Source organism: Anas acuta, chromosome 6, assembly GCF_963932015.1.
Source record: "Anas acuta chromosome 6, bAnaAcu1.1, whole genome shotgun sequence".
Lineage (NCBI taxonomy): Eukaryota > Metazoa > Chordata > Aves > Anseriformes > Anatidae > Anas > Anas acuta.
The window spans coordinates 16756493-16782213 of NC_088984.1; the positions used below are offsets into that span (position 1 = coordinate 16756493).

The 25721-nt window shown below is 45.3% G+C and overlaps 1 protein-coding gene across 4 annotated transcripts in view; it reads left to right on the top strand.

The window, feature by feature from the left end:
• The window catches only part of LOC137859031 (unconventional myosin-X-like), an 84729-nt gene that overhangs the window by 13635 nt on the left and 45373 nt on the right, over window positions 1-25721 (top strand). For 2 of the 4 annotated variants that reach the window (XM_068687653.1, XM_068687654.1), the window contains 14 exons: window positions 2802-2960; window positions 7028-7215; window positions 7456-7590; window positions 10072-10196; window positions 11190-11203; window positions 11843-11927; window positions 13582-13685; window positions 14448-14577; window positions 15405-15523; window positions 19154-19300; window positions 19845-19945; window positions 21910-21976; window positions 22434-22526; window positions 25095-25163. In XM_068687653.1, coding sequence (XP_068543754.1) covers window positions 2802-2960; window positions 7028-7215; window positions 7456-7590; window positions 10072-10196; window positions 11190-11203; window positions 11843-11927; window positions 13582-13685; window positions 14448-14577; window positions 15405-15523; window positions 19154-19300; window positions 19845-19945; window positions 21910-21976; window positions 22434-22526; window positions 25095-25163 — 1536 coding nt within the window. Of the gene's footprint in view, window positions 1-2801; window positions 2961-7027; window positions 7216-7455; window positions 7591-10071; window positions 10197-11189; window positions 11204-11842; window positions 11928-13581; window positions 13686-14447; window positions 14578-15404; window positions 15524-18727; window positions 18852-19153; window positions 19301-19844; window positions 19946-21909; window positions 21977-22433; window positions 22527-25094; window positions 25164-25721 lie in introns of those variants that run through there. The other 2 variants (XM_068687655.1, XM_068687656.1) reach the window with 2 other exon arrangements.

The following is a 25721-nucleotide window of genomic DNA, read 5'->3' on the forward strand; positions in this document are numbered from 1 at the left end:
AAATTAATAAGGAACTGCTTGTTAATGCCTATAATTTTCCATTTAAACATTAGCTGGTTTTGGAAAAGGGGGATTCCAGAGGCAGCTCTGCTGAGAGATCAGTTTGTCTGTGCCTTCTCACTTGCTTCAGGGAAAATCAGCCAGGGGAATCAGCTCAGTAGTGCAAACCACTGAAGCCAGCCCTGGCTTACCATACCTGAGGCAGGATGGCGGGGAGGGTGCTCCTCTGAACTGTGCTCCAGGCTGATGGAGGAGTCCAGAACTGAGTCAGGAGTAGTGAAGGCTTCTTTCCTGGCCTGGGAAAGGGCCTGGCTGGCCAGTCAGTGCGGCACCCTGCAAGCTCTAAGGGTGGAGAGTCATCGCGTCTGGGTCACGTTTGTGCCTCTGAAACGTCAGAGCTCCTCTTGGGGAAAACCCCTTTGGCCCAACAATGGGCGGAACAAAAAAACACATCTCCTGTCCCCAGGACCCTGAATGATCCCTGGTGATACGGAGACAGGAAACGTGTCCACCCTGGAAGCCAGAGGACAGGCTAAAAGCCAGCCCTCTCCCAGTGCTAGGGAAGACCTGAAAGCTCTTCCCCATGCCACATGCCTCTGACAGGCATGGAGAAAACCCCTCCAATATCCCAATGGGGCTGGAGGACCCAGCTTCCACCTGAGGAAGCGTGAGCAGTGTTTCTGTCCAGAGGGTACCAGAGCTAATGAGCACTCCTCTTGCTGTGGCTTTGCTACAGTCCTACCAGAGCACCTGTGCAACTGGGGATTTTGGACCAGATTCTTCTTTAGGGAGGGATGGTGTATAATCACTATCAAGAGCCTCAAGACAGGGTTAATAGATGATGATCTAGTCCTGACTAATCATTTAGCCTTGTGTTCAGGGCTGTGTTACTCTTCAGGGTCCCATTTTCTTCTTTTTTTCTACAGGAGGAAGTAAACAAGCTCTGACCCATCGCACAATTATTGTTCAGACATAGCAGCCTCTTGGCACAGGTGCTGCCAAACGTCTGCTATCTTTTGAGACACTTGTGCACTCAGCTTTTTCCCTAGACATTTTTTTATTGTTTCTTGTCTGGCCCAAATAGCCACAAGTGCTGACGGTGTGGTGGTAAATGAGTAATTGCCAGGCAGATCGCATCATACCGTTTTGGACTTGTCCCCTTCCAAAATCAGTCCAAGTCAGCAGAGGGAAGAGGGGCAGGGAGGTTTGCTGGCTCATGCTCTGAAAGTGCTGTAGTGGTTTTGCTCCTGACGTACCTTTGTAGCTTGTACTCTTCCCCAAATTTCTCTGTCCCACTCTGCCAACCTGCTCCCTTATTTCTCCCATGGAAGCATATGCAGTGTCTGCTCCAAAGACAAAGGTCCTGCAGCAGGTTATCTATCCCTCTCCTGCTCCGTCAGCGGTGCGGGTAGGGTGCTGTAAGGGGCACTGTCTGGGCGCCCGCATGGTGCTGCTGCCGTGAGCTCCCTGCCGCAGCTCCAGCTCTGGCGAGGTGGCTGGGAGGGGGCAGGGTGACCTGATTCTGTCTGCAGCTTCCAGCTGCCGGGCTGGCCTCTCCTTAGCAGCTACAGCAGCCCGAGGACTGCAAGGGAGCAGGCAGGAGAAAGCACTGAGATCCATGCTATACACCGTGGGCTCGCTCTCTGTGGGGTCCGTCAGGTCCTTTGGTGGCACCTGCTGAGCTGAGAAGCAGGGATGAAGATGAAATAGAGCCGGGTGCCTCAGAAGGGAAAGAAAAGCCCAAGTTACTTCGGAAAGGTTACTGCGGGCCAGTTTGCTTCTCCTCCAGGCTGCCTGTGTGAAGTGTCCCATCTGCACAGCTTGGGTCTGGCTATCTAGCGCAGCCTGGGAGGATGGGTGGGAGATGGCACACGGTTGAATCCAAGAGTGGGAAGCAACTGAAATAGCATTGTGAAATGCCAGCATCGTGCTTGAGGAGGAGGAAATGAGGGCTGGGATGTGGCTATGGTGGAGGGGAACAGCAATTTAGTCTCAGCTGTGTGAACGGGGGTGAAGAAGATGACCTGATAGCTGAAGAGTGGGTTATTGAGGAGGAGGAAGCTCCAGCAGGAAGAAGGTTGCAGCAATTGAGGCAGGAAGATTGCAAGTGTGTTGACAGAGGAGAAGACACTTCCCAGAGCAGTGACAGAAGTTAATAGATGTCATTGTACACTTTGAAAACAACGTCACGTATGCCCATGCCAGCATGCACACAGGATGTCACTCCTTTGGCTTCTCAGCTGCTTTGCCTGCTTTCCTTTGCCCTCAACACAATATCCTCTCCCTCTCCCAGACACAGTCTGCTCCAGGGCCAAACCTGGAACACGAATAATCTTTGCCTAGACCATGCTACAGACAGAGATGTGATCCCCCTGTGCTTCTTTGAAAGACCATTCTTGGTCTCCTGGTAGCAGCTGCCACCACTGCCCACAAGCATGAGCACGGTGTGTGCTACGTGCCTAGCCTGGTGCACCTCACGGGGCCCTGCTCCTGCTAAGGGGACTTCAGCAGAAATCAGGTAGCCCTGTATTGGTCTGTTCCTGGCAGCACTGAAGGTGAGAGAACAACCCAGTAGCAAAGGAAGGGTGTGTGCTCCATGGGTTCTGGCCAAGGAACTCAAATAGGTAGGAACAGGAATAGAGGAACTACTAATATAAAAATAGGGAACGGATCCGTGCCTTATTCATTTCCTTTTCCAGTGCTGAAGGATAAAGCTGTGGAAAAGCACTTGTTTCTGGTAGGAAATCAGACTGTATGGCCAGGTGGCATGCTCTTATTTGTCCTTCTCCCCATTCCTCCAGGTGTTCCAGTGCCCCAAGGCCTCCCTTTCCAGAGAGAAGGTCTTGCCAATGCACCAGACCAGCATCGATGGGGTAGAAGACATGTCCATGCTGGGAGATCTGCATGAAGCTGCCATCCTGCTTAACCTGCACCAGCGCTACCAGCAGGGTAACATCTATGTAAGTGCTCGACTGGGCCACATCCCTTCAGGATGACGATTTTTGTTTACCTTTGGGGCTGCCACCTTTCATGGGAAATACTGATTTTAGCATTGTTTCCTGAGCATTGTTTCGTGTGGATAAAAGGGGAGGTATTTTCTGCTTTGTGCCTTGCCAGCTCCATCAGCCCTGTGAGATCCTACCCCTACCAGAGGCCTCTTTGCGTATGTAGAAGAACTTCCCAAACATGAACAAAAATCCTAGAAGCTCTAGGATCTGTGGTAATTGTGCAGTTCTGTATCCTCCATGAACATCCGTGTTTTACCAGCTGGTGTTCATGTTCCCCAGGTTCCCTGTTGGTGCAGTTCAGAGGTTACAGATGGCCAAGTAGACTGGGAAGTGCAGTGGACGTACATGTATGCTGTTGTTGAGATACCCTCCTGACTTGGACAAAGAGCCCAACTAAACTAGGAAAGCAAACCTGTTGCCTACTTCTTCTGCTTGTAGAAGCAGTTATGTCTTTTTTGAGTTGCACAGTGAATACCCAGAGCATGTCCTGATTCCCTCCTGGGCCCTCAGGAAGGAGATACGTGGCAGGGGAGGGACGTGTGAGGGAAAGCACACCGGGGGTGAGGCTGCTGGGGTGGCAGTGTGCTCTGGTGAGGCTTGGAGAGGACAAGGAGGAAATATTGTGAAGACTGCCTTGGCCTTCTTTACCCTTATCTTGCCTGTCCATCCTGTATGTGTACCCAGAGTTTTTCAGATTATGACAGGAAAAATGTAAATCTGTGTTGCGTGGCAACTGTTACCAAGGCAACCGAACCCTATGCACCTGTATTCCAGGAAATGATCAATAAAGTGACCCGGTTTCTGAAACATCTCCCGCAGTGGGATGTGGAAGATGCTGCGCATCCTTTCTGGTTTCTGCAGACCCGTGCCTGCTGTCTCTCAGCACAGCCCCCATGTGCACACACTGTTGGGGCAGAGCCTTGCTGCTCTGCCTGGCCAGTGCTTGGCACCCGCAGTGTGTCTGTGCAGCTCTTTGCCAGTGAACCTGGCCACCCTTTTGGGTGTCCATCTCCCGTTTGCTGTCCCTCACGCTTTGCAACGTGAGGCAGGGCTGTCTCCCTTCTCAGTCAGTGCCCTGCGCCAGAAATGCCACACGTGCTCTGTGGCCGTGTCACAGGACCCTCCCTCTGTAAGCCTCTAGCACTGCTCTGTCACTCCTGCTCCTCTTCCAGCTCCGTGCCTCCGCCAGCCGTGTGTGAAGGTGTTAATGTTCAGGTGTCACGGCATGTTTCACCTGTGCCTAGTGTATGCACCTCGGCTGCACGCCTCAGATCTGAGTGTCGGGAGGTTGACAAAGGGCCTGACTTCTGGAACACCTCAGTGAAGGACTGCGAGCCCCTCCTTGAGTGGGACTGTGTCTGGTGTGTGGTTGTGCACTGCCTGACCTGGCGGGCACCAAACCTGACACGTGTGATGCATTTCTGTGGTGCAGGCATTAATGCTGCAGTCACCCCATCACTGCCTGTTAGTTTTGCCATAGCGCTGCTGTGTGCAGTTTTCAGCTAAGCAAAAGTTGAGAATGTCAGCTGTAGTGCCACCTAATGATTTGCAGTGATCTGTCAATACCAGAAATGAATGTCTTGAGTTTATTTAATACCTTCCTCAACACTCTCAACAGATTGAATGTAGTAGGCTAAGGCTGCAGGTTAAGCTGTACTGAGTGGAGTTATGCCTATCAGTCAGGGCCGAAAATACCTCAAAGGAAATCACAGAGATCAGAAAAAAGTGAGAAATATCATCATTTTCTGGAAAACAAAAGCACTGAAGGAATGGGTAACCTGGAAACACCAGTATTAACATAATAATTATAAATTATTATTAATAATAGTAATTTGGGCAATGATAATATTAATTAATTAGGGTAATAATAATAATAATTAGAGGATGTCAAATTGATATCTTTTGTTCTCCAAAGACATTTTTTTCAGGTTCTACCAAGCTGGTTCAGAAAATTATGTGAGCACAGCAACAGCCTGCAGCATTTAGCAATCCCCTTTCATTACTGCATTTCCTGAATCCTTTAAAAAAGTATATCCAACATAATGTTAGTGATGTATAAATGAGCCAGGAGCTGGACCATCACATTTTGTGCTGTTTCTAGCTCTGCCGTGTCTAACCACCCTTGTAGGACTTGAGATGTAGACAAGCCAAGCATGGCATGTCCTGCTCTGCAGAGTTCCCTGGGGAAGATCACTCCTTGCTAATACAGTGGCCAGTATGTACCTGGTTGATGCACAAATGCTACTGCTGTTATAAATTGTGAACAGAAGTAATCTATAAGGGGCTTCAGGTAATAAAGAGTGCAACTGGGAAATGGAAAAGTTTCCTAGAAACACCTTTGAGAGATGGCTGCAGTGGAAGTTCTGGGAAGGGCTGCGGCAGGAACTCTGTTCCATGGGAGAGGTGAAAATAGAGTGGGAAGTGCAGAGTAAAACATATGAGAGGAAAAAGCTCTGTGAAGGTTTGGGAGAAGAGTTAGGATGGATTTCTGGACATCTCTGTTATGCAGTCTCCACACAGTATCTGTTGCTCAGCTGGTTGTACAGTGCTCTTTCCTAATCCATTTTCTCTTTCTCAGTGCTTTCCCATTTCCTCCCACTTTTCTTGCAAAGATCATCTGCTTGCTTACTGCTTCTATTGCCAATTAATTTTATTTCTGCCTACAAAGTTCCGTATGAGTTGATCTTCAAGACTTGTTCCATGCTAGTCTGCGCATACGGATACTGCTGATAATGCAGTTAGGTCTAGGTGATGTTTTTTCCCTGATGATCTGTGATTGCTGCTTTAATAAATGACTCATATAGTTTGGTGATTACAGCATCTTATCAGTCTGGCTTCTGGCTTCGGAGCGTAGCATTGCAGTATGTCCCCAGATTTCATCTGGAAGGGAGAATGTGTGTGTCTTTCTCAACACCACGTGTTCCATTTACAGCTTATCCAGTAGATGCATGCAAATCCCTATATCCATATGTGGTGACTGATAGTTCACATTTTGGACATAAGACTAGATCTTGTCCCTGGCCACAAGGCTTTTTACCTAATGCAGCTCTCTAAGGATTTCCTCTGACACCTCTGCTGAGGTGGGTGTTCCTGGAGCAGAGCAGCCCAAGGTGTGGGAGCCCTGTGAAGGAGGCCACCACACCAGCATTGGGATTTAAGCTGGACTTTAACCATATTACAAATTCATTGTTAAGGAGAGAGGTGGCACCATTGCTCTGAACTGCAGCTCTGAGAATAACTGGATTTGAGCTGGTTGGCTGCACTGAAAAAGTCATGCCCTAAAAAGCAGAATGAATTTCCTTCTGAGTTCACAAAATAAAATGTTTGAAATTAGATATTAGGCTTTGGGTATTTTATTTTACATCTTGTAAACCCTTCTTAAACTGGGAGATTTTCAAAATAAATATTTTTCAAAATAGAGGGTTTAGAAAATGTAACAGTGTTTTTGTCCTCAAATCCTTGGGCTTCAGCTGTCAATTTTGATTTGGCTTTACCACTTGATTTAAGCTGCTCCAAACAGTACGTTTCAGCAGATGAATGATACGCTTTAGTGGCTCTTTGCATGTGTGTGTCTCCATGTCCCCTCTTTGTCCAGGAACTGCTTGAACCCAGCCAAGCCCCCTCCACTTGGGAAAGGGTCCTTGAAGGTGTCTTCTGACCCTCCTTCAATCCCAGCTGTACTTTTCAGCTTCAAGCATATTGCAAGGTAGCTGGGTATGAAGATGGCTTCATGTTTTTGAATTGTTTAAGCATAATTTAGCAAAGACAAAAGACTAAGAACATTTTATTGTCAAACGATGAAACTCAAACTGCCCCATCCATACCCAGTGATGCAGCCCCTGCACTGGGGTTTGACATTTTTTGCCAAACTGGGGAAGCCCAGTTTCCTCACTCGGGCTTTATCCCTTCACCATGAGTTGTTTCAGGACCAGGTTTGTTGTCTTTTTTTTTTCTTTTCTTTTTTTTTTTTTTTTTCCTGGAGCTTTATTTCTTTGCTGTGTTTTGTTTTCTCCCCTTAGACAAACATTGGCTCCATCCTGGCATCAGTAAATCCTTACAAGCCCATCCCCGGTCTGTACAGTGTGGATGCCATAGACCTGTACAGACAGCACCGCCTGGGTGAGCTGCCTCCCCATATCTTCGCCACCGCTAACGAGTGCTACTGCTGCTTGTGGAAGCGCCATGACAGCCAGTGTGTTCTGATAAGGTCAGAAATGGGAGAACCGGCTACTCCCTGACTGCATGACGTGCCTTGCTCCCGCTGCTCCATGTGCTATGACTTTTGCCTAAATACCCGCACCACCCTACCCTTTGCCTCTCCCCTGCCTGCTGCAGAGGCCGTGCTGTGTGTTTCTTCCTGGAGATCACCTCTCTGCCGTGGGTGGGATGGCTGTTAGCTCAGTCTGTCCTGGAGCTGTGAGTGGAACATATGTCTTTTCCTCAACAGCGGAGAAAGTGGAGCCGGAAAGACTGAGAGCACCAAGCTGCTGCTGAAGTTCCTGTCAGCCATGAGCCAGACCTCCCTCGGGGCCCCAGCCTCTGAGAAGAGCACGCACGTGGAAGAAGCCATCCTGGAGAGCAGGTGTGCTTCACCTCCATACCGCGGGTCTCCACAGCTGCTGGTGTGCAGGGCTGGGCCGAATGTGGGCTGGGATGATCGTGCAGCTAAATGGAGGTGCATCAGGGAGGTGTGGAGGTTGTGGCCTCGCTGGGATGTCACCAGTAGCAGTGTGGTGTGTGTGGCAGCTGGAGAATTAATACTCCAGCCGAAGCTAGGATTTCTCCATCCTTCGGTCACTTCCCTGCCATGCCCACCCTCAAGCTTGGCATCAAGGCACGGTGCTGCCCGTGACGCAGGTCTCAGGCCCACATCTCTCATGGCACATCACCCTGCTGCATGGGTAACCTCCCTCCCTGCAGCATGGTGAATAAAGCTGGAAACCTTTGAACCGTGTGTGTAAAAAAAGGAAAGGTAGAAAAAAAGCTCTTAAGGGCTATACAGTCACGAGTCAAGACCTGCAAAATCTGCTTTGGGGAGAGTGGCTTAAAAGGCTGAAGCCTGCTTAGTGGTTAAGTGGTAACTTGACTGTGATCCAGAAAGCTTACCTCGGGAGGTGGTTCCCCAGCCTGCGAGACCCCACCACTGCGAGGTGAATTGCACAGGAACTCGCGGCCTGTTTTGTATATCCCTCGTGAGCCATTCCAACATGAGTGTGGAGGACTGATTTGTCACCTCCTCCCTGCGGACAAGAAGGCAGAGGGCTGTCCCAGGGCTGCTGCCACTCCTCACAACCCCACCTAGTCCTGTGGTGGTTCAGCTCCTCCGTGCAGCTGCCACCAGCCTCCAACATCCACGTGCCTTCTTCCTCCACATGCCCCAAAAGGCTTCTTCATCTATGTGCCTGAGCTCACAGCCAAACTAAACTATAGAGATACTTCCTTGTGTTTTGCTTGTCTAATTTAGCATGATTTAGAGCTGTAAAGATTGGCTGGCTGGTTAATGCACTCTCCCTGCAACTGCGGTGTTCGTATAACCCTGTCCTCCTCTCTTCTGGTTGTTCCCATTAGTTTCTGTTGATTTGTGGCGTTAGTGAGCACAGCGGGATGTTCCTGTGCAATACCATTATTTACATACTAGTTCCAGAGGCACGGGTCTTGGGTTTCAAACACTCCAGGGCAAGGAACTTGCCTCCTCCTGATCCATGCCCGCAGATTTCTGTGACTGGATTTTCTATGGTTGCAATATATCATAACAGAGAAAATTAGTTTCTATGTTTTTGTTTGTTTAAAGTGTTTGGGAGAAATTATGAAAACGCTGCCTGAAGTTTCTTAAAGGTTGTTGGTCCTTTCCCATAACCACATTTCTCATGCAGCTAACACTTGCAAAGCCTGAAACTTTCAGCATTTTTTGTGGTACCCATAGTTGTAATTACTTGTGTTATAATCTGTTGTAATTATTACATTTTGAATAATCCTGTGTCTAGCCCTCTCTTCAAGTGGAACCACACAGTAGATAGATGGAGACATTAAAAAGCCAGTCTTTCTCAGGGTAACAACTGCAGTCATTTTTGTTACAAATTGTGTATGTTTTAGAATTTAGCATGACCACATACAGTCCACGCTTGTAGGATCTCCCAGACTCCTTGATTGTCAGGCCTTCAGGTTATTTTAGAATTGGCTAAATTTCAAACATGAATATTTTAATCCTGCATTTAATGTGTCAGTTTGAATGGGATTAGGCTTTTTCCCTGGTGCTGCTCTGCGGAATAAGAACCAAACTGCATTTTAACTCACCATTTTCCATTTGTATGTTACCTCCTGAAGACTGGAAGGTGACCAAGAGACAAAGTTATTCAGCTGATCGCCATTTTTTTTCCCCTGCAACTTCTTTATTTCCTCTCTTAGAATGAAGTTTTCAAATATATGATGTGTATATATTCCCTCTGCTTGGAAATCACGTGGCTTGTAAAAACTTAACCAAGTTTTTAAGTAACAAGAAAAGTTTGTGTTCCAGTACCAGACAAATCAGTTTAGTACTATGTTTGTTTGGTAGTTTGAAAATGTTTATTTGTAATTTTAAGAGATGGCTTATATTGTCTTCTCTTACAAAGAAGGAAGCAGAAACAAAAAAAAACATGTGCTTTAAAGCTACAGAATACTTGCCTTAAACGACGTTTCTGAAAATCCTGAAAAAAATACAAGCCCATTTCATGGGATGCCGCTGTGTTAAGCACACAACCCAGCCGGGTTTTGCCACCTTTCGTTTTCGGATCTGCTTTTGTGGGGAATGCCCTGGACAGCATGAACACCAGCTGCCCACACTGATCAGGGACTGATTTAATTAGCTCCAATCCCAAAGGTTTAAAATTTGTCTAGCAGTGTGTTAAATTGCTTTTGCCATCCTTCCTTGCCCTTGAGCTCTTCCTGCTTGTCCAGTCTGATGCTGCAACAAATTAATCTCACATGGCAGTGCATGCTGTGCAAATGGCAAAAGGCCGGGCACGGGCTTTGTTGTAACGGTATCACGTCACCAGTCATGTCTTCATTGCCTTGTTCCTTGCAGCCCTATTCTGGAGGCCTTTGGAAATGCCAAGACAGTTTATAACAACAACTCCAGTCGCTTTGGCAAGTTCATCCAGCTGCACTTCTCTCAACACGGACACATCCAGGGAGGACGAGTAACTGACTGTATCCTTTTCTTCAGTGGCCCACACGGCTGGAGTGAGTGAACATGAGGAGGAACTCAGGGTGGATCAGGAAATCCCTCAGCAGCATTACTCAAAGTCAGTTTATGAATGTGGGTAAATCTGCAACCTAAAGGAGAAAGAAGTGTTTGTTTTGTGGCTGTGTGGCTCCTAACTCTGGAAATTCCTTGTTTATGCAATAGGTGGGAACAGTTTACCTTTTAACGATTTGCTGCCTAGGAAGATCCCTCATGTTTACTGCACCCTGGTTTTCCCAGAAGATCATTCCCTCATGTTCTGCCAATGAATTCATGGTTTAGGAAAGTGAAACTAAGCCAAGAGTCAGTGTATCCAGTGGAATACTTGGATGCAAAGAACAACAGGAATTCAGAGGGCCAATTGTAGCTCCTTGTTTTGGGCTGCCCATCTCCAGTGGACCTTGAAATCCTGATCAAGGACAAGAAAGAGTCAAATTATGTTGTGCTATGACCACTTTCTTCCTTGTTTGCCCATGTACCCCTCTCCCAAGGGTTATGACACATCTTTTGTCTACATGAGGCAGCTAAATTTACCCTGGCTACATTTATTGATGTTGATGTTCAAAGCTGCCGATCACTGCAAACCACACCAATTTCCACTGGAGTAGCAGCCAGATGAATTTACTACTGCTGTAAACAACAGGCTGGGATTGTTTGGTCTCTGCTCTTTGTGTTGTCGGCAGATGAAAGATAGCTGTCTCTTGCAGAAGCAGTGAGAACTGATGCAAGACTTCTGTATGAAATACGGTCTTTCAGATTAGAGTGCTCTCTCTAATCTCTCTAGGCGGCCCTGATGTGCCTCATCCTTTGTCAGGTTACCCCACCATTGTGCAGGTCCTATGCTCTATCTGACCCTGCCCTTTTAAATGTCTCTTTGCCACATAATACCTTTGTGAACAAGGAATAGGGAGGAGTATTTATATACCATTTGAATGTTTTCTCCTTAACATGTTGTTCAGATTTACTGGAAAAGGTGGGTGTCACCTCTACTGGCTGCTGGGTGAGCCCTCTCCTAATATCCCTGGTGGAGCAGCGCCAGCTCTTCTGCTGGATGCTGCTGCCTCCATCCCAGGGATGGAGAACAGACCGTAGCTCTTCAAGTGTTAGTACCACAGCTGACCCAAGTGAGGAAGAGGGTGATGGAGGAACAGGAGGTTCTGTATCTATTGGAGCATGTTCTCCTGCCTGTGGTAAACACTGGACACAGAGAAAATACAAGAAAAAGGTGTTTGCTGAGGGGAAAGAGAGAGAGCAAGTACCTGGAAACTCAATTCTGTAGAGAGGCTTATGGGATTACAACTCCAAATGCCATCAACTCTGCTCTGATTTAGTTTTCTTTGGACTCAGGAGCTCACTGAGGAGCAGGGCCAGAGCTGGCAAGCTGCAGTTTCACCATGAGCACACTCTCTCAGTGAGTTACATGCTTAGATGCACAGCTGTGCCAGACAAGATTTTGATGTACAACTTATTTAGACAGCACCATCGCTAAGCTGGAAGAAGCTCCTCTTGTGCATTGACCATAGAGATTTACCTGTATCTCAGTCCTCTCTTTTCCTTTGAGACCACAAGTGCAATCTCTTTCTACTGGCTATGCCTGTGTTCTTTGTTTCAGAACAGAGTGGTACACCAGAACCCTGGAGAGAGGAATTACCACATCTTTTATGCTCTGCTGGCTGGCGTGAGCGGGGAGATGAAAGGTAACTTAATTTTCTGGGATAGTGCTCTTTCCTCTCTCCAGTCCAGCGTGTGAAGCCTTGGCAGGTATAAGTCAATTAGAGCACGGATATTTTGGGTACTTGATACATAACTTTTTCCTGAAGTCTGTGTGGTGATTTCATGGAAAATACAGAAAGGAGAGTTGAGAGGAAGAGGCTGAGGATGACAGAAATACTGCATGAGTAAAGATGCCTCTTCAGGCACTCTGAAATGGAGGGCAAAGTCTGTGCAAAGTGAAGAGGGGGTATAGAGATCAAATAATAAAACGGGCTACAGGCAAAGGAAAGGTGAAGAGTCTTGATTCAGATGCTAAAGAGAGCCATTTGATGAGTTAAAGGGTTGGTCTGACAGGCATGTTTTTGCAACAAACCATCAGCACAGGGAGTAAGAGAGAGAAGAGACCAGGGGTGCAGTGGCATCACTAGAGTCAAAACACATCTAGTATCTGAACAAAGGGTCTATAGTTCTGTACATGGAGAAGGGAGAGGAGGGTCTGGAGGAGGGCATGTGGGGAAAGCAGCAGGTGCAAGATGTGGAAGAATCCTTTTTCTAGTGCAGCACGCCTTTACAAACACTTTCATGAACCTGCCCCTGGCACCGCTGAGCACTGATGGTCTGCTGAGGAGGTCAAATAGACAGGCAGGAATGTGTTACATCTGCACTCGGGCTTGGGGGGGGACAGGGGAATTTCTCAATGCCTTTATTCTGTGTGTGCCAGAATAATCAGATGGAAGAACTGGGCCTGACATGGAGTAGAAGGGAATATGGCTTCAGTCCTAGGAAGTTCATGCAGGAATGGCTGTGTGGCTCAATTCATACATCCATCCACTGCAAAGGGAAATAGTGGGGCTGTGGTTAGTACCAGATACTCAGGAAAAGCATACAAAAAAAAGTTCTGTTCTTCAGCAGATCTCTGCAGGCCTCTGCTATTCTTCCCCATCTCCCTTTCTAAGCTGGTGTCCCAGACTGCTTCTCTTCCCCCATCTGTAATGCATTCCTACTTCTTGATCACCCTTTTCTCCTTTCTCCATAGATCTTCTAGTTCTCCTCTGTTCTTTCTGAATTGAGAGATCAAACCTGCCGATAGTGTTCAAGACATGATTGTGCCAAAGATACACGCAGAGACCTAAACCAGTTTTTATGTTTTGCTCTGTATTCCTTCTGTGTAGTTTTTAGTAATCAGTTTTTGATTGCTGAGATGTTTTCAGAAATCTTACTGTGACTCTCTGAACTGTTTCAAGTGGTGGTACCTAATTTAGAGGTCCTTGTATTTGTATATAGTTAAAGACTACTTTTCTGTACACTTAACAATATTGAATTTCATCTTCCTTTTTTTTTGCGGAGTCACTTCAGGATTGAAAGATTTTTCTGCAGCTCTGCAGTCAGCTTGGGATTTGATTGTTCTGAATCATTTTGTATAAACAACTGCAAGCTTTGTTACTGCACACCTTCCTCTTCCCCTTCCCAAGTGCATTCACTGTCTAGGTGTGCCTTTTTAGGCATATGAGGTCTGTTCAGATGAACTCCCCCTGTGGTGAATATACCTATTGTTTTTGAGGACTAAGATCATAGAAAGAAAGCACTGAATGCTAAATAAATTGTTGTCTTTCCCTGCCTCCTTCTCCTCTGTTGCAGAGAGCCTCTCCCTCTCCGAGCCAGAGACTTACCGTTACTTGAACCAGTCTGGCTGTGTGAGCGATGAGAACCTGAATGACATAGAGATGTTCAGCAAGGTCATGGTGAGTCCTGTTCTAACACGTCTTCAGCTCCTTAGGCACAATCTCATGGACTAAGTGTGCTTCAGGGTCTAGATTTCACAGGCAGAATTTATTTGCCCTAAGCCAAAATTTGGTGTTCAATGAGCTTCAAACTCAGCTGTACCCATTCATGGTAAAAACAAGACTAGACAAATGTTTCTAGTGCACAGAAATGGGAGAGTTTGGGAAACAGTCAAAGATGAATAATAATTTAGAATGAAAGAGCCTTTGGAGAGCATGAACCTCACCCCCACCCCATAATGATTTTTGAGAGCCCTATAGGTGGCCTGAACCAGAAAAACTCACAATGACCATTAAAAGAGGAACACTTTGCCCTAAAGGTAGTGTTCTCCAGAAATGTTCTAGTTATATCAGCTGTATAAATGGAATATTCTGCCATTTCACACAGATATCAAAACATCCATAATTCTACAAGAGGTTATGGACTTAGCAGGATGGATATGCAATTCATGTTTTGTTTGATAAGTGGTGTGTTATCAGCCTGAGGGTTCTAATAAGGTAGGAAAAATGAGATACACAAGGTGAGAAGAAGCAGCTTAAGATTTCAATAACTCCTGCTTAGATGTGATTTAAAGGAAAGGAATGTATCCTATACAGCAGCTGTTTCAATTTTAGCATGGCCTTTATACTTCAGATGAGGAGAGGGCTCAGGGCATGCATGTGGTTCTTGCATTGTACTGTGGCTGTACCTACAGCCAACACGGTGTGTATGGTTTTGCATAGACTGCTATGAAGGTGGTGGACTTCAGCACAGAAGAGATCCGAGACATCTTCAAACTGCTTTCTGGCACACTTCATCTGGGAAATGTTGAGTTCATGACAGCTGGTGGAGCCCAGATTACAACAAAAGCAGGTAAATGAGACCCTTGCAACTTGGTCGACCCCACAAAGCCCTGTAAGGCCTACAGCAAAGTTCACTCCACAGTCCTCTCCCCCTAGCCTGGTCAGCAGTGCCTTTGCTAGCAGATTCCCTGTAATTTAACCCCACAAAAATATTGCCACAGGACACATGGCTTTAGAGCACCAAAATGTTTTAGTTGGGCTATGATCCATTTGTTCTGGATACTCTCAGGCTGAGTCCACAGTCTCATGGCTTCTCTTTTGCATTTAAAGAGCAGGAAGAAGCAGGAACAGGGAGGAGTTTTAGATAAGGCTGTTACAAACCCTCCTCTGAAGCATCGCTAGTGTGCACTCTGTTACAGAGGACCAATCTGAGCTGGTCTGGTAAAGTCTGTCTAGACAGACAGAAGTAACAGAAGTAATAACTATATATCACAAATGCTTTAAGTCTCAAGTTAATTTCCTCTCTTCAGGACATCCAAGTTTAGCAATCCCAATCTCAGGCTGCACGATTGTGCCTTTAGGAAAACATACCTTCCTATTTAATAAATACTTTGATGGTGCTGAGCTTTATGCAGTGTTTTGTTCTTCCTGTTGACAGCAGAAAGGCTGACCTATACAAGTATCTGCCTGTGGTCCCTAATGAATGCTGACCCTACCTTAGACTGGGTATGTAGGCTTACAGCATCAGGAATGCCAAGGGGAATTAAGTAAACGGGATCTTCCTGCTGGAATTTAGTTGCTTGACTTAGAGGAGTCCCTGGGATTTCAACAGTGAGCTGCAGAACATGCATCCCTCACAAGTGAAGGATAAAAAAGTGTGTCCATCTTTCTTATTAGTGCTGAACATTGCCAGTGACCTCCTGGGCTTAGATGCCTTCCAGCTTTCTGAAGTACTGACTCAGAGGTCCATGATTCTGCGTGGGGAAGAGATCAGCTCCCCTCTAACTGTGGAACAGGTAAGCATCCTACTATATGCTTCTGTCACTTCTACATTTCCAGGCCTTTACCATCCACTCAAGTTTAGGGTTTCCTGTTACGTTCCTGCTAAGTGCTGAGCTGTGTCCTCCAGGCTTTTGCCCTTAACAGCAGTTAGGATCCCAGCATTGCCTCTTCTGCTTTTTAGGCTTCACAGGACAGGAGGAGTTCATTTGTAAAAGGCAGTGCACAATATTGGTTTTAGGTCACCTTCAGTCACCAGGAATTGGCCATGCTCATATTGTTCAGAGCGTGCATCAGATGCTTTGTGGTAATTGCATGCATGCATCCTTTTACCTTGCAGAACTCCCAGTTTATGCTGCATTGACTGCAAGGTAAAAGCTTACACAGAGTTACCACAAAACATCTGGCAGATGTTAGGTTGTTACCCCACAGCAGCTTGTTTGTGTATCCACAGGAGCAGAAGAGGACTAAACAGGCTTGTATGTATGCTGATCTCCGAACCTGTACAGCTTGTGGGGGCCAGTCCTACTCATCTGTTGCATTTTTCTGTGGCTCATTGCATTGTTGTCCCTACTAACTGTAACTTGTGGTGTTGCTGATCACTTGAGGGCACTCTTGGTGCTTTAGGTTCATGCACAGATAACTGTGGAAAATCATCCTATGTCATTAATAAGATGCAAGACACTGGAAAGCAAGGGATAATATAGCTAGGATGGAATAAACATCATGTTACAGGAAAATAAACATCTGTAATGGAAAGCTTGGGCTGGCATGGACAGCAGAGAGTTATCATTCCAACCCTTACACTAACAGAGGAACCAGTGTTTTCAGGCTCCCTCTGACAGATGTCAGTCTAACCATTCTTAAGGTCTCCTATTGAAGGAGTTTCATGGCCTCTTGGCTTCAGCAAGTATCCTTGCTGAAGCTACAGTGGAGACTAGCTGAAAAGTTATCCTCAGATTTAGATTACCTTTGGCATCCCAGCAATCCACTTTATAAGCTTCAATTTATGTGAAGTTTTTCAGTTGGTATTCGCTTTACTAAGCTAAACAATCCAATTCCCTCAGTTTCCTGGTACAGAATTTTCTAAACCTCTTTTTCCACTGTCCCTGTTTCCACACATCTTTCAAGAAGTGGCATGTGCTTCTTGGACATCGTATTCAAGCCAAAGTCTCAGCAGTGCCCATTTCAGCAGAGTAGTCACTTCTTTTCTTGTTTTGGACACAACTGCTAATATATCACAAGCTGAGCTTTGTCTTTAAGAAATGCCATGTTTTTGTCATAGTCCATGCAATGCTGTTGCGTGACAATTATGTTTTTGCCTAGAGTCTGGAGTCGACACCCTCAGTACCTAGTACCATGGTTCCTCTTCTCCACTGTCTGTCCCAGATAAACCACACCTTTCCATAGCAGCACGCAGGGATGGATAACAAATAATGCCAGAGATGTTTCATGCAGCCCAGAGCAAGAGTGTGCAGTTGTAGGTTTTACTGGAGTCTCCTTGAGCAGAGCTTTCCCTGAAAGCAGGGCCATTCCCGACATTCTTGCTTGTTGGACCCCTGCAGCCCAGTGAAGCCCGGTACTAAGACTGGAAGAAAGCTATTACAGCAAGTGGATGCTACTGCCTAGGTATCATCTCTAGGCGGGCCTGTTGCACCAAACAGCAGCCGTGTAGGGTTGTACAGGCCTGTAGCCCTCGAGTACTGTGCCCACCTCTTCCCACTTGCTGTTGCTGGAATGCAGCGATAGAGCTGCCAAGGATTTCTCCTTCTGTAACGGGCTGGTTGCCCATCCGAGCTTTGACATTTCAGTGGGTTGAATGGATGAACTGGCCTGAGGGCGGGCAGGGCTGGGAGGATGAAAGGAGCCTTTGAAAATCTCATCTGAGCCATGCTGTGGGGGAAGAGGCTTTGCTTACAGCTGGATGAGGAGGTCCCATTCCTGGGACATGAGCCCAACTTACTGTGCAGCCAGAGGCATGGCCCTGAGGGCTTTCTCCCTCCTGACTAGTAAGGCAGACCAACTGATGGAGAGAAGAAATACCCAGAAAAGTCATGCATGACTGTGCTTTGAAATGTGCTGTGGAGAAGGGAGGTTGCTAGGTCTTGGGTTGCTGGAGGGAAGTACCAGTGAGACTTGGTAAAAAGGAGGATCTTGATGGCTGAGCCTCAGAAGCAAGCTGAGCAGGGTTGGGAGGATTTGGAGGTGGCTGGCCTGTGCCTTTAGTGAAGCAGAACAGGAGAGGTGGCATTATTCAGGCCTGCAAAGCTGGAGAGGAAGAAGGTATGTTTAGAAGTCCTCTGACATTGCTGCCCAGGACTACTGACGGAATTACCTTGGTGTCACGGCTGAGAGTAAACAGGCAATAACTGATCTAGATACCAACATTTATTTAAGAATTTATGGGATTAGAGCTTTTACCCCACTCGATTACTTGATTATTTCACTCACCACCACCCCCAGCATTCTGTTCATCAAATGTCTTTTCCCAGTAGGGAGAGTACTGCTTGTCCAGGAGGGTGAGGCAGGCAGCTGTGCTGGCACAGGCTGTGCAGCTCCTCATGTTACCCATCCCAGAAACTACCAGTCCAGATCCCTGGGCATACCCTGGCTTTTGTCTTCAGGCATCTCTGATCTCCATGGTATTTCACCCCATCCAGAATCTTCCAGTCAAGATGTTTGTCTTTCCTGGCCCCCTTCTTCTTTTTAGTAACACTTATTTTTGACCTCCTCTTCTTTTCTGAACCACAAATCCTGGTTTCCCAACCTCAGTAGTCTGTGGGCAGAAGCAGAGCATATGATCAGCCTCTTAATTTGCGGTTCTGTCTCATGTCTCTCTGTTAATCAGAGGATATGGGGCATGACACTTTTGTTTAGTCCAAGTGTTATCAGAATGTACAACCAGCCCATTCCAGTTACTTCTGCTTGAGAGTTCAAAAGTTCAATTCTGGACATTCACTGCAACACTTACATAGGACCAATTATCCGCTGCCAGTTAGTGTTCACAATTTAAGCTTTTTTTTTCAACCTATGACTCTTGGTAATGATCACTGCATGAGATGTAGGGCCAGCTCCAGAAAGGTGTCTCAGCCCACCCTGTTCTGGGGCAAGTGTCCTGCTGGTGGCCACCTTCCAGGAAGATGATGCTCTTTGCAGGGAAGTTCTGGAGAGGCACCAGCTAACTTCATGACGGAACTCTCTATTAGGATCCTGTCCTGCCAGATTTTGAAAAATTGAGCTGACACCCATCACACTGCTGTATAAGGAGTACTGAACTATTTTGCCTGTCACTGCAAATGCTGGCTCAGGTGGTGCAAAGGACTGCTATGGGCTCTTCGTTGTAAGGTATTTTGCCACCTACCTTCCCCCAGTACCTGTACCAAAATATATCAGTGATTTTGCTACTTCCTTCAGCCTCTCAAGTTCAGTTGCCTAAAAGTCAGTGACAATGGTATATCTGCACATGGCTGGGCTATTTGCAAATTTGAATGTTGACTGTACATATAACTATTGCACTGCGCATAACAAATAAGAGATGCTGAGGCATCTAAAAAGAGTGGAGGGACCTGAAGTCCCATAGAGATTCTGGGTGCACCTTATGCTTTCTGTTCTCCCTGTGACTCATTTTTTCCTCTCTGCATTTACAGGCAGCAGACTCCAGGGACTCCCTCTCTATGGCACTGTATTCTCAGTGTTTCTCATGGCTCATTAACAAGATTAATACGAAGATCAAAGGCAAGGAAAACTTTAAGTCTGTGGGCATCCTGGATATCTTTGGCTTCGAGAACTTTCAGGTCAGGATTTTATCTTTTGCAGGGCATGTTGGATTTGGAGAGGGCAGTGGATGTAGGGAGGAAGTTTTTAGGTTTGTATCTTGTGTAGGATAGCATAGGGCATTCTGGGACTTCTCCACTGCTCTCTCCCCCTGAGAGTGGCAAAATCTACTTAGCTGCCCATTTCTGGTAGCTTTAATTGTGTAGAGTGATGTTCAAGGTCTGGTTTGTGACGCAGACCTGAAGCAGACATGCTGTGGTAGGTAATATTGATATTTATGGAACTATGTTTCTTTCTTCCTAAGAAGAAGAGAAATGTGATTGTTCTTATCATCATTTACCACCATATAGACCTCCTGCATTAGGCTAGCATGAGCTACAAAAACTATTCTCCTGATGGGCCTTCCATAGTGTTCTTCTCATGTCCATCTAATAACCCTTGTCTCTGTGCTTTGTGGCTTTATTGCAGGCCTGGCACCTTCCCTGTAGCTGTGGCAGGAGATCATTTATAGCCCAGGGACTATAGCCCCGTGTTAAGTTTTATAATCTTTGTTTCTTCTCACAGGTGAATCGTTTTGAGCAGTTTAACATTAACTATGCAAATGAGAAGCTGCAGGAATATTTCAACAAACACATCTTCTCCTTGGAGCAGCTGGAGTACAACAGGTGAGGGGGCCTCCCAAACTCCTCTACCTATTGCATGAGGAACAACCTTATTTTGTTTATTTGTTTTGATCATGGCTGTTAGCTTCATGTAATGACTCCTACTTCTTGAGTTAAAAGAGAGCAAACCATTAGCCTCTATCCATTCTGTTTGTATCACAACTTATGTTATTGACCGCCATTATGCCATGCCTCCACAATGTGCAGTTTTGCAAAATAACAACAAAACAGACCTTCACAATTTTGAAATTTCAAACATCTTAGTCTAGATTTCCTTCTCTTTCTAAGCTGAACAGGAAGATCTTGGGCTCTAATACATTAGAACACATGGTCACTTGCCTGATTACTAACTTGTGATGATTTACCTAAGGTGAAGGTATTGTTATGCAGATGCATTCTTGGTGTGTAGAAAGTAAAGTCCCTAATAGTAGATAGGTATCTGGCAGCTCTTTCTGTTCTAGAGTCCTATGCTATGAAAATGCCTCTTTTACTGAGCAAGGAGATTTAAATCACTGTTGTCTGAGCTTAAAGAGCATGGGACTTCCTGCACAGCTGATTCTCTTTGCGGACTTTGTATTAGATTGTATTTTTTAAAGTACCTGGGATGCTCTAGATTATCTCAGCTTCTAGAGGAGCCTGCTAGAGAAATACTTCAGTTCTTGTTCTGAAACAAAAGCCTTTATGTTTGTGAATGAAGCAATTGAGTCAGGTCAGTGAGGGCAAATGAGAGCAGCTTTGTAAAGAGAGAAACTGAATAGGCAATTCATGAAATTCTAAAGATTACAAAACTGCAAGACTATTTATGTACTCACTTCTCAGGCCAATTCCACCATTGCAGGAAGCTTGTATTAAGAATGGTATCATTGCAACAAAAGATTTTTTCCTGATGATTACATAGGAGTTTAAATTCTGTGTCTGAACTTTGGAAAGGATGAGAGAATTTTATTATTAACTACTCTTCAATTATTGTAGGGTAATGTGATTAAAGCTCACATTTCACAGTAGTAGCTTCATGTCCTCAGGTTTAATAAATAGCTCCATGTATTTTGTCACTCAATTAAATAAGGGGTTTGTGGCACTAGAGGCAACTTGACTCGTGATTTCATTTGTTTCAGATAACGCTGCTTCCTTCAGTTCTGGAAGGACTTCTTACTCTCAGAAGTGATCTGGGAGGCCTTTTTGTAAAAATATACGGCCTCTCTGACACCCATCATTGCAAAGATTTAAAACATTGTGTACTGGTATTTTTTTGTCATTAAGGGCATAAGATATTCTGTTCCCTTTGGAGGATAGATGCTTCTTTCCATTCTTTAGAAATGATTCTAGTTTGCTGCTCCCAGCTGTTGGCCACAAGTTTCTGAATGCTTTGAACCTGAACATACGATGTCTAGGCTAAAGGGTTTGTAGGGAACAACTCCACTGTCTTCAGAGCATTAGCCTTTACCTGAAAGGAATCTGTATCAGTGTCAGTAAGCAGCTTCACACATAGCTGTAGTTTTCCTTGGATTCCTGAGCACAAGTTACTCAAAGGCTTTCTGGATTCATGGGTCAGCAGTTGACTCTTGGACCTGTGTAGCAAATGGTCCAACATCACCACCACTTGGGCTGATGTTCATCTCTCCTGAACTAGCAGGAAGAGCTTTCCATCACCTGGAAAAAAGGGAAGCAACAGAAACTGAGAGCAACTACAATTTCTCACTGTTTGGTGTGGAATTTGCTCAATGACTGTAAGATGAGCATCAGTCTAAATCACCAGGATGGATAAGGAAGGCTGTCTCCTACTTATATCTCCTTGGGTTAGCAGTGCCTTGTATATCCTATTTTCTTTCCTCAGGCATGGCAGAGCCCAATTCCTGCAAACCCTCTTCAGTCCTGGGAAAGCCATTCTCAGCCTATTCTGTTCTCAGTGCTCATGGGGGCATTGGATCTTGCTTTTCATGTTTGATCTGTTTGTTCCTGACTTTCAGGGAAGGGATAAACTGGGAAGCCATTGACTGGATGGATAATGCAGAGTGCCTGGACCTTATTGAGAAGGTGAGCAATTATCTGGGACAGTTTCCAGGGACCACAACGGTGACTGCTGATTGTCTTGGGGCCTTCCCTGTGGTCTCCTGGTTTTAAAAACAGGTGGTTGCTTAGATCCTCTTTCCCTCATGACCTGGCAAAAGTATGAGCTGTTCTACCCCTAGTCTCAGCTCAAGAAAGCGTATCTGTGCTTGCGAGTGAAAGCAAGCTTAGGGAGGGTGTCGTAATTTAAGATAGGGAGCATGGTTTAAGTAAAACCTTAATGTGATTTTCTAATAAATTCTTTGCTTCTGTTCTGCTTGCTGAACATGTTTACTAGTCAGAGTTCTGCTTTCAACTCAAGCTTTGCTGGTTTATAACCACGGGTTATTGCTCAATGTGCCGTCCAAATCTCTAGTTCTTGGCTTGTTGCTGCGTAGTTAGAGCTTTTGCTGTCTGTAAAATCTTGTCTCTTGTTTGGCTGTAGAAACTGGGTCTATTGGCTTTAGTGAATGAAGAGAGTCGATTCCCCAAAGGCACAGACAACACCCTTCTGGAAAAACTTCACAGCCAGCATATGGTAAGTAAGAAAATAACCCGGCAGGCAAATGATCAGTATGTTAGCCCCATCAGCATTTCAAAGCTGAAAGTGAAGTTTTTGTTGATGTAAAATATGTTCTTTGTGCAGGAAATTTGAAATGCCCTAGGCTCGAGTCTGCAAGTATTTAATAAGGCTACATTGAACAAAAGTAGTATGTGAAGAAACTTGCAGATAGTCTCTTGCACAGAGAGAGAGGGAACGTGCATACTGCAGGCTGCAGGTAGAGGAGATTTGAATTTGTGGCTTGGGATGAAGGTCAGGTTCTGCTGGTCTGTGATGGGACATGAGGCAGCACCCCAGGCACAGGATGTGGGTGCACAGTGTGGTTGGTTTCTTCTGCCAGCTGACTCACAGGAGCCAGCTCCAGAGCACATCAAATCTGCCTCCTGGGGCTGGGGACAGATTTGGCTTCATGTTTTTTAATGGAAACTCTTATTGTTCCTAATTAATTATATTCTTTCCTACTCTTTCTCGTATTCTGGACATGGGAGTAGAAGGGCTTTTTCATATTGGTCTGAAAGTTACCCTGGGGACACAAAAAACACAGTGAGATCACTACAGCAGTCCCTTACCCTGTCTCCAGTACAGGCACTGATCCTCACAGTAAATAGACTGAAAACAAAGCAAGTTAAACCCCGTAACAGGCACTTAAGGAATAAGTTACTACTTTAGCAAGGACAGAGTCAGCTAATACATTACCTAATCTGCTAATTAAGGTTTCATTGAAGCCTGAAAACATATAAATTTGTAGCCTTTATCAGACATATTTTTAAAAATTGGAATAGATGCAGATATTCTCATTTTTCAAATGTACATCTAACCCTGCTAGTAATACTCATGGCTGCAAATTGAATATAATGGCAACTTCTATTTATTCAAAGTTATGCAGAAATATTTCCTTTCTTTAGGCTTAAGTGGATGCCTTCAATTTAGTCCATTGTGGTTTTCCCTTGTATTAAAGGTCAAGGTATATAAGAAAGCCTGATTTACCTTTTTTATTGTTGTCGGTATTTTATATATTTTAATGCCACTTATTGGTATTTTTAATACATCCTTTACTTTATATTTTCTTTGTGAAATTTCCCAACCTCTTCAGTTTATCTCCAGATGGAGAAATTTCAAAGCTCCTCTTTCTTTCTGCTGTTTGTCTCTGAACTCCTCTAGGTGTTTTCTCTATTCTTTTCTGAGATAAATATTCAAACCAGAAAGCAGTTCCCTTGGCAAGAAGGTACCTGTGGTTTATTGTACAGCAGCATGAGACTGTCAGTATTATTTTGCATTCCTTTATGCCCCACAACATTTCGACTGCTATTTTTGGTGATTTTTTGTTCATTGAGTAGCCTTCTCATTAAGCTGTTCATAGTGTCACTTCTGTCTGCTTTGAGGAGATAGCAGTTAATGTGGAACCCCAGGGAGCATAGGAGAGATAGAAGATGCTAAGGAGTTGGAGTGCAGGGAGGAAAGGTGAAGTAGACAGTAGTCTAGTGTTTGTGGTTTTTGAAGGCAAAGTGTTCTTCACACCACTCAAGTCTCTAGTGCAGTCTGGAGGAGCACTGGAAGGCATCCACTCACTGTTGCTGGAAAGCCTGGTGGACCTTAAAGGAAAACAAACTGTCTTCTCTGTGTTTTTTTTGTTTGTTTGTTTGTTTTGTTTTTTTTTTTGGATCACAAAAGGCTTAAGGAAGAAAAGCATGACAGCTGGCATTTAAGAGAATATGACCTCTGGGTCATATTGATGAAGAGCAACAGGGGATCCGGGAGAAGGAACAAGGAGTGGGTGAACCATATGGGCTTGGTAGGTGGGGACTGGGCAAGTATTTGGAAGTGAAGTCCACTTTGGGTTACTAATTAGACAGACCTCATGAAAATAATCAGAGTTGTAGATAGCAAGAGAACAAACATATCATGCACTTGGCTTTTTCTTACTCTACCTTACATAGTCACTGCTGGAGGCAGGGTTCTCAGCTGGATCATTCATTGATCTCAAGTAGCATGGCTGTTCTTGCATATTTAAGGGTTCTTATATAAAATAAAGAAAGAAAATAAAGGGAGAGATTAGAACAGTTAGTAAGAGAAAGTAAAAAATTGTATGGAAAAAGAGGAAGAGAGGTGCAAAGAAAGATGGAAAACAGGAGATTGGTATGGTACTTGCTTTGACAAAGAAAAGGTGTGTAGGTGTTCTGCAAAGCTGCCATCTTCCCTGCATCCTGATCCCGTGTACTGCCCCACGTGGTTTGTGTGGAGCCCAGTCTTCATGGGTGTCAGACATGCAAGAATTAACATTTCATCCATGGCATGCCTGCCCAACCTTGATTCTGCAAACCCTTGCTCACATGAGGAATGCCTTGAAGGACTGGATTTTTCCATCTTGTTGGAATAACATATTCGCAATATAGCTGCAGATAACTGCTGCACATGTGGTCAGGCTCTGCAACAACTAAGGTCCTTGCCATCCCAGCATTGCCATAGTCATGGCCGAGTTTCTGGCTGAGCCGATGTATTCTTACGGTGCCATTATAAGAAGCCTTTTTTTCCCTTTGATTTCAGAGCAACCATTACTATGTGAAGCCTCGGGTGACAGACCATCAGTTTGGCATAAGGCATTATGCAGGGGAGGTAGGTGTTCGTGGTGTATCTGTGAGATGCTTGCACTTGGGCTTGAGGTCATGGAGCATTTAGATTCCTAAAGTCAAGAATCTCTCTGAGCTGTGTGTGTGCTCTGATCTTAGTGCCCAATACCAGAGCACAGGAGGAGCAATGGGCTCAAAATAGCATATCATTCTTCAGCAGTATATTCTCCAACTTGGACATTTGTTTTTCTGAGGTAACTTTTTCTTTGGGGGATGAGAAACTTCTCCTTACTTCTGTTATTCATGTTTTCTTTTCTTGGACGTTCACAAACAAACAAAACTCAAAATCACAAGGACACTTTCATTGTTGGGGAGGAGGAGAAATGGTTACATGCCTACCGCAAAAAGGAAAAGGTCTACAAGGTTAAATGCTGCTCTTTGTTATGGAGGGGATGGAACAGATGGAGTTGTGTCAAGGGAAGACACCTGCACCCTAAAGAAGGGCGAATCTTCTCCTAGACTCTCATCTGCTGAGCAGCAGTGGTTGGGAACTCAGGGCACTACATGGCACAGTTCGTATTTCCTGCTCACACCTCACAGAGGA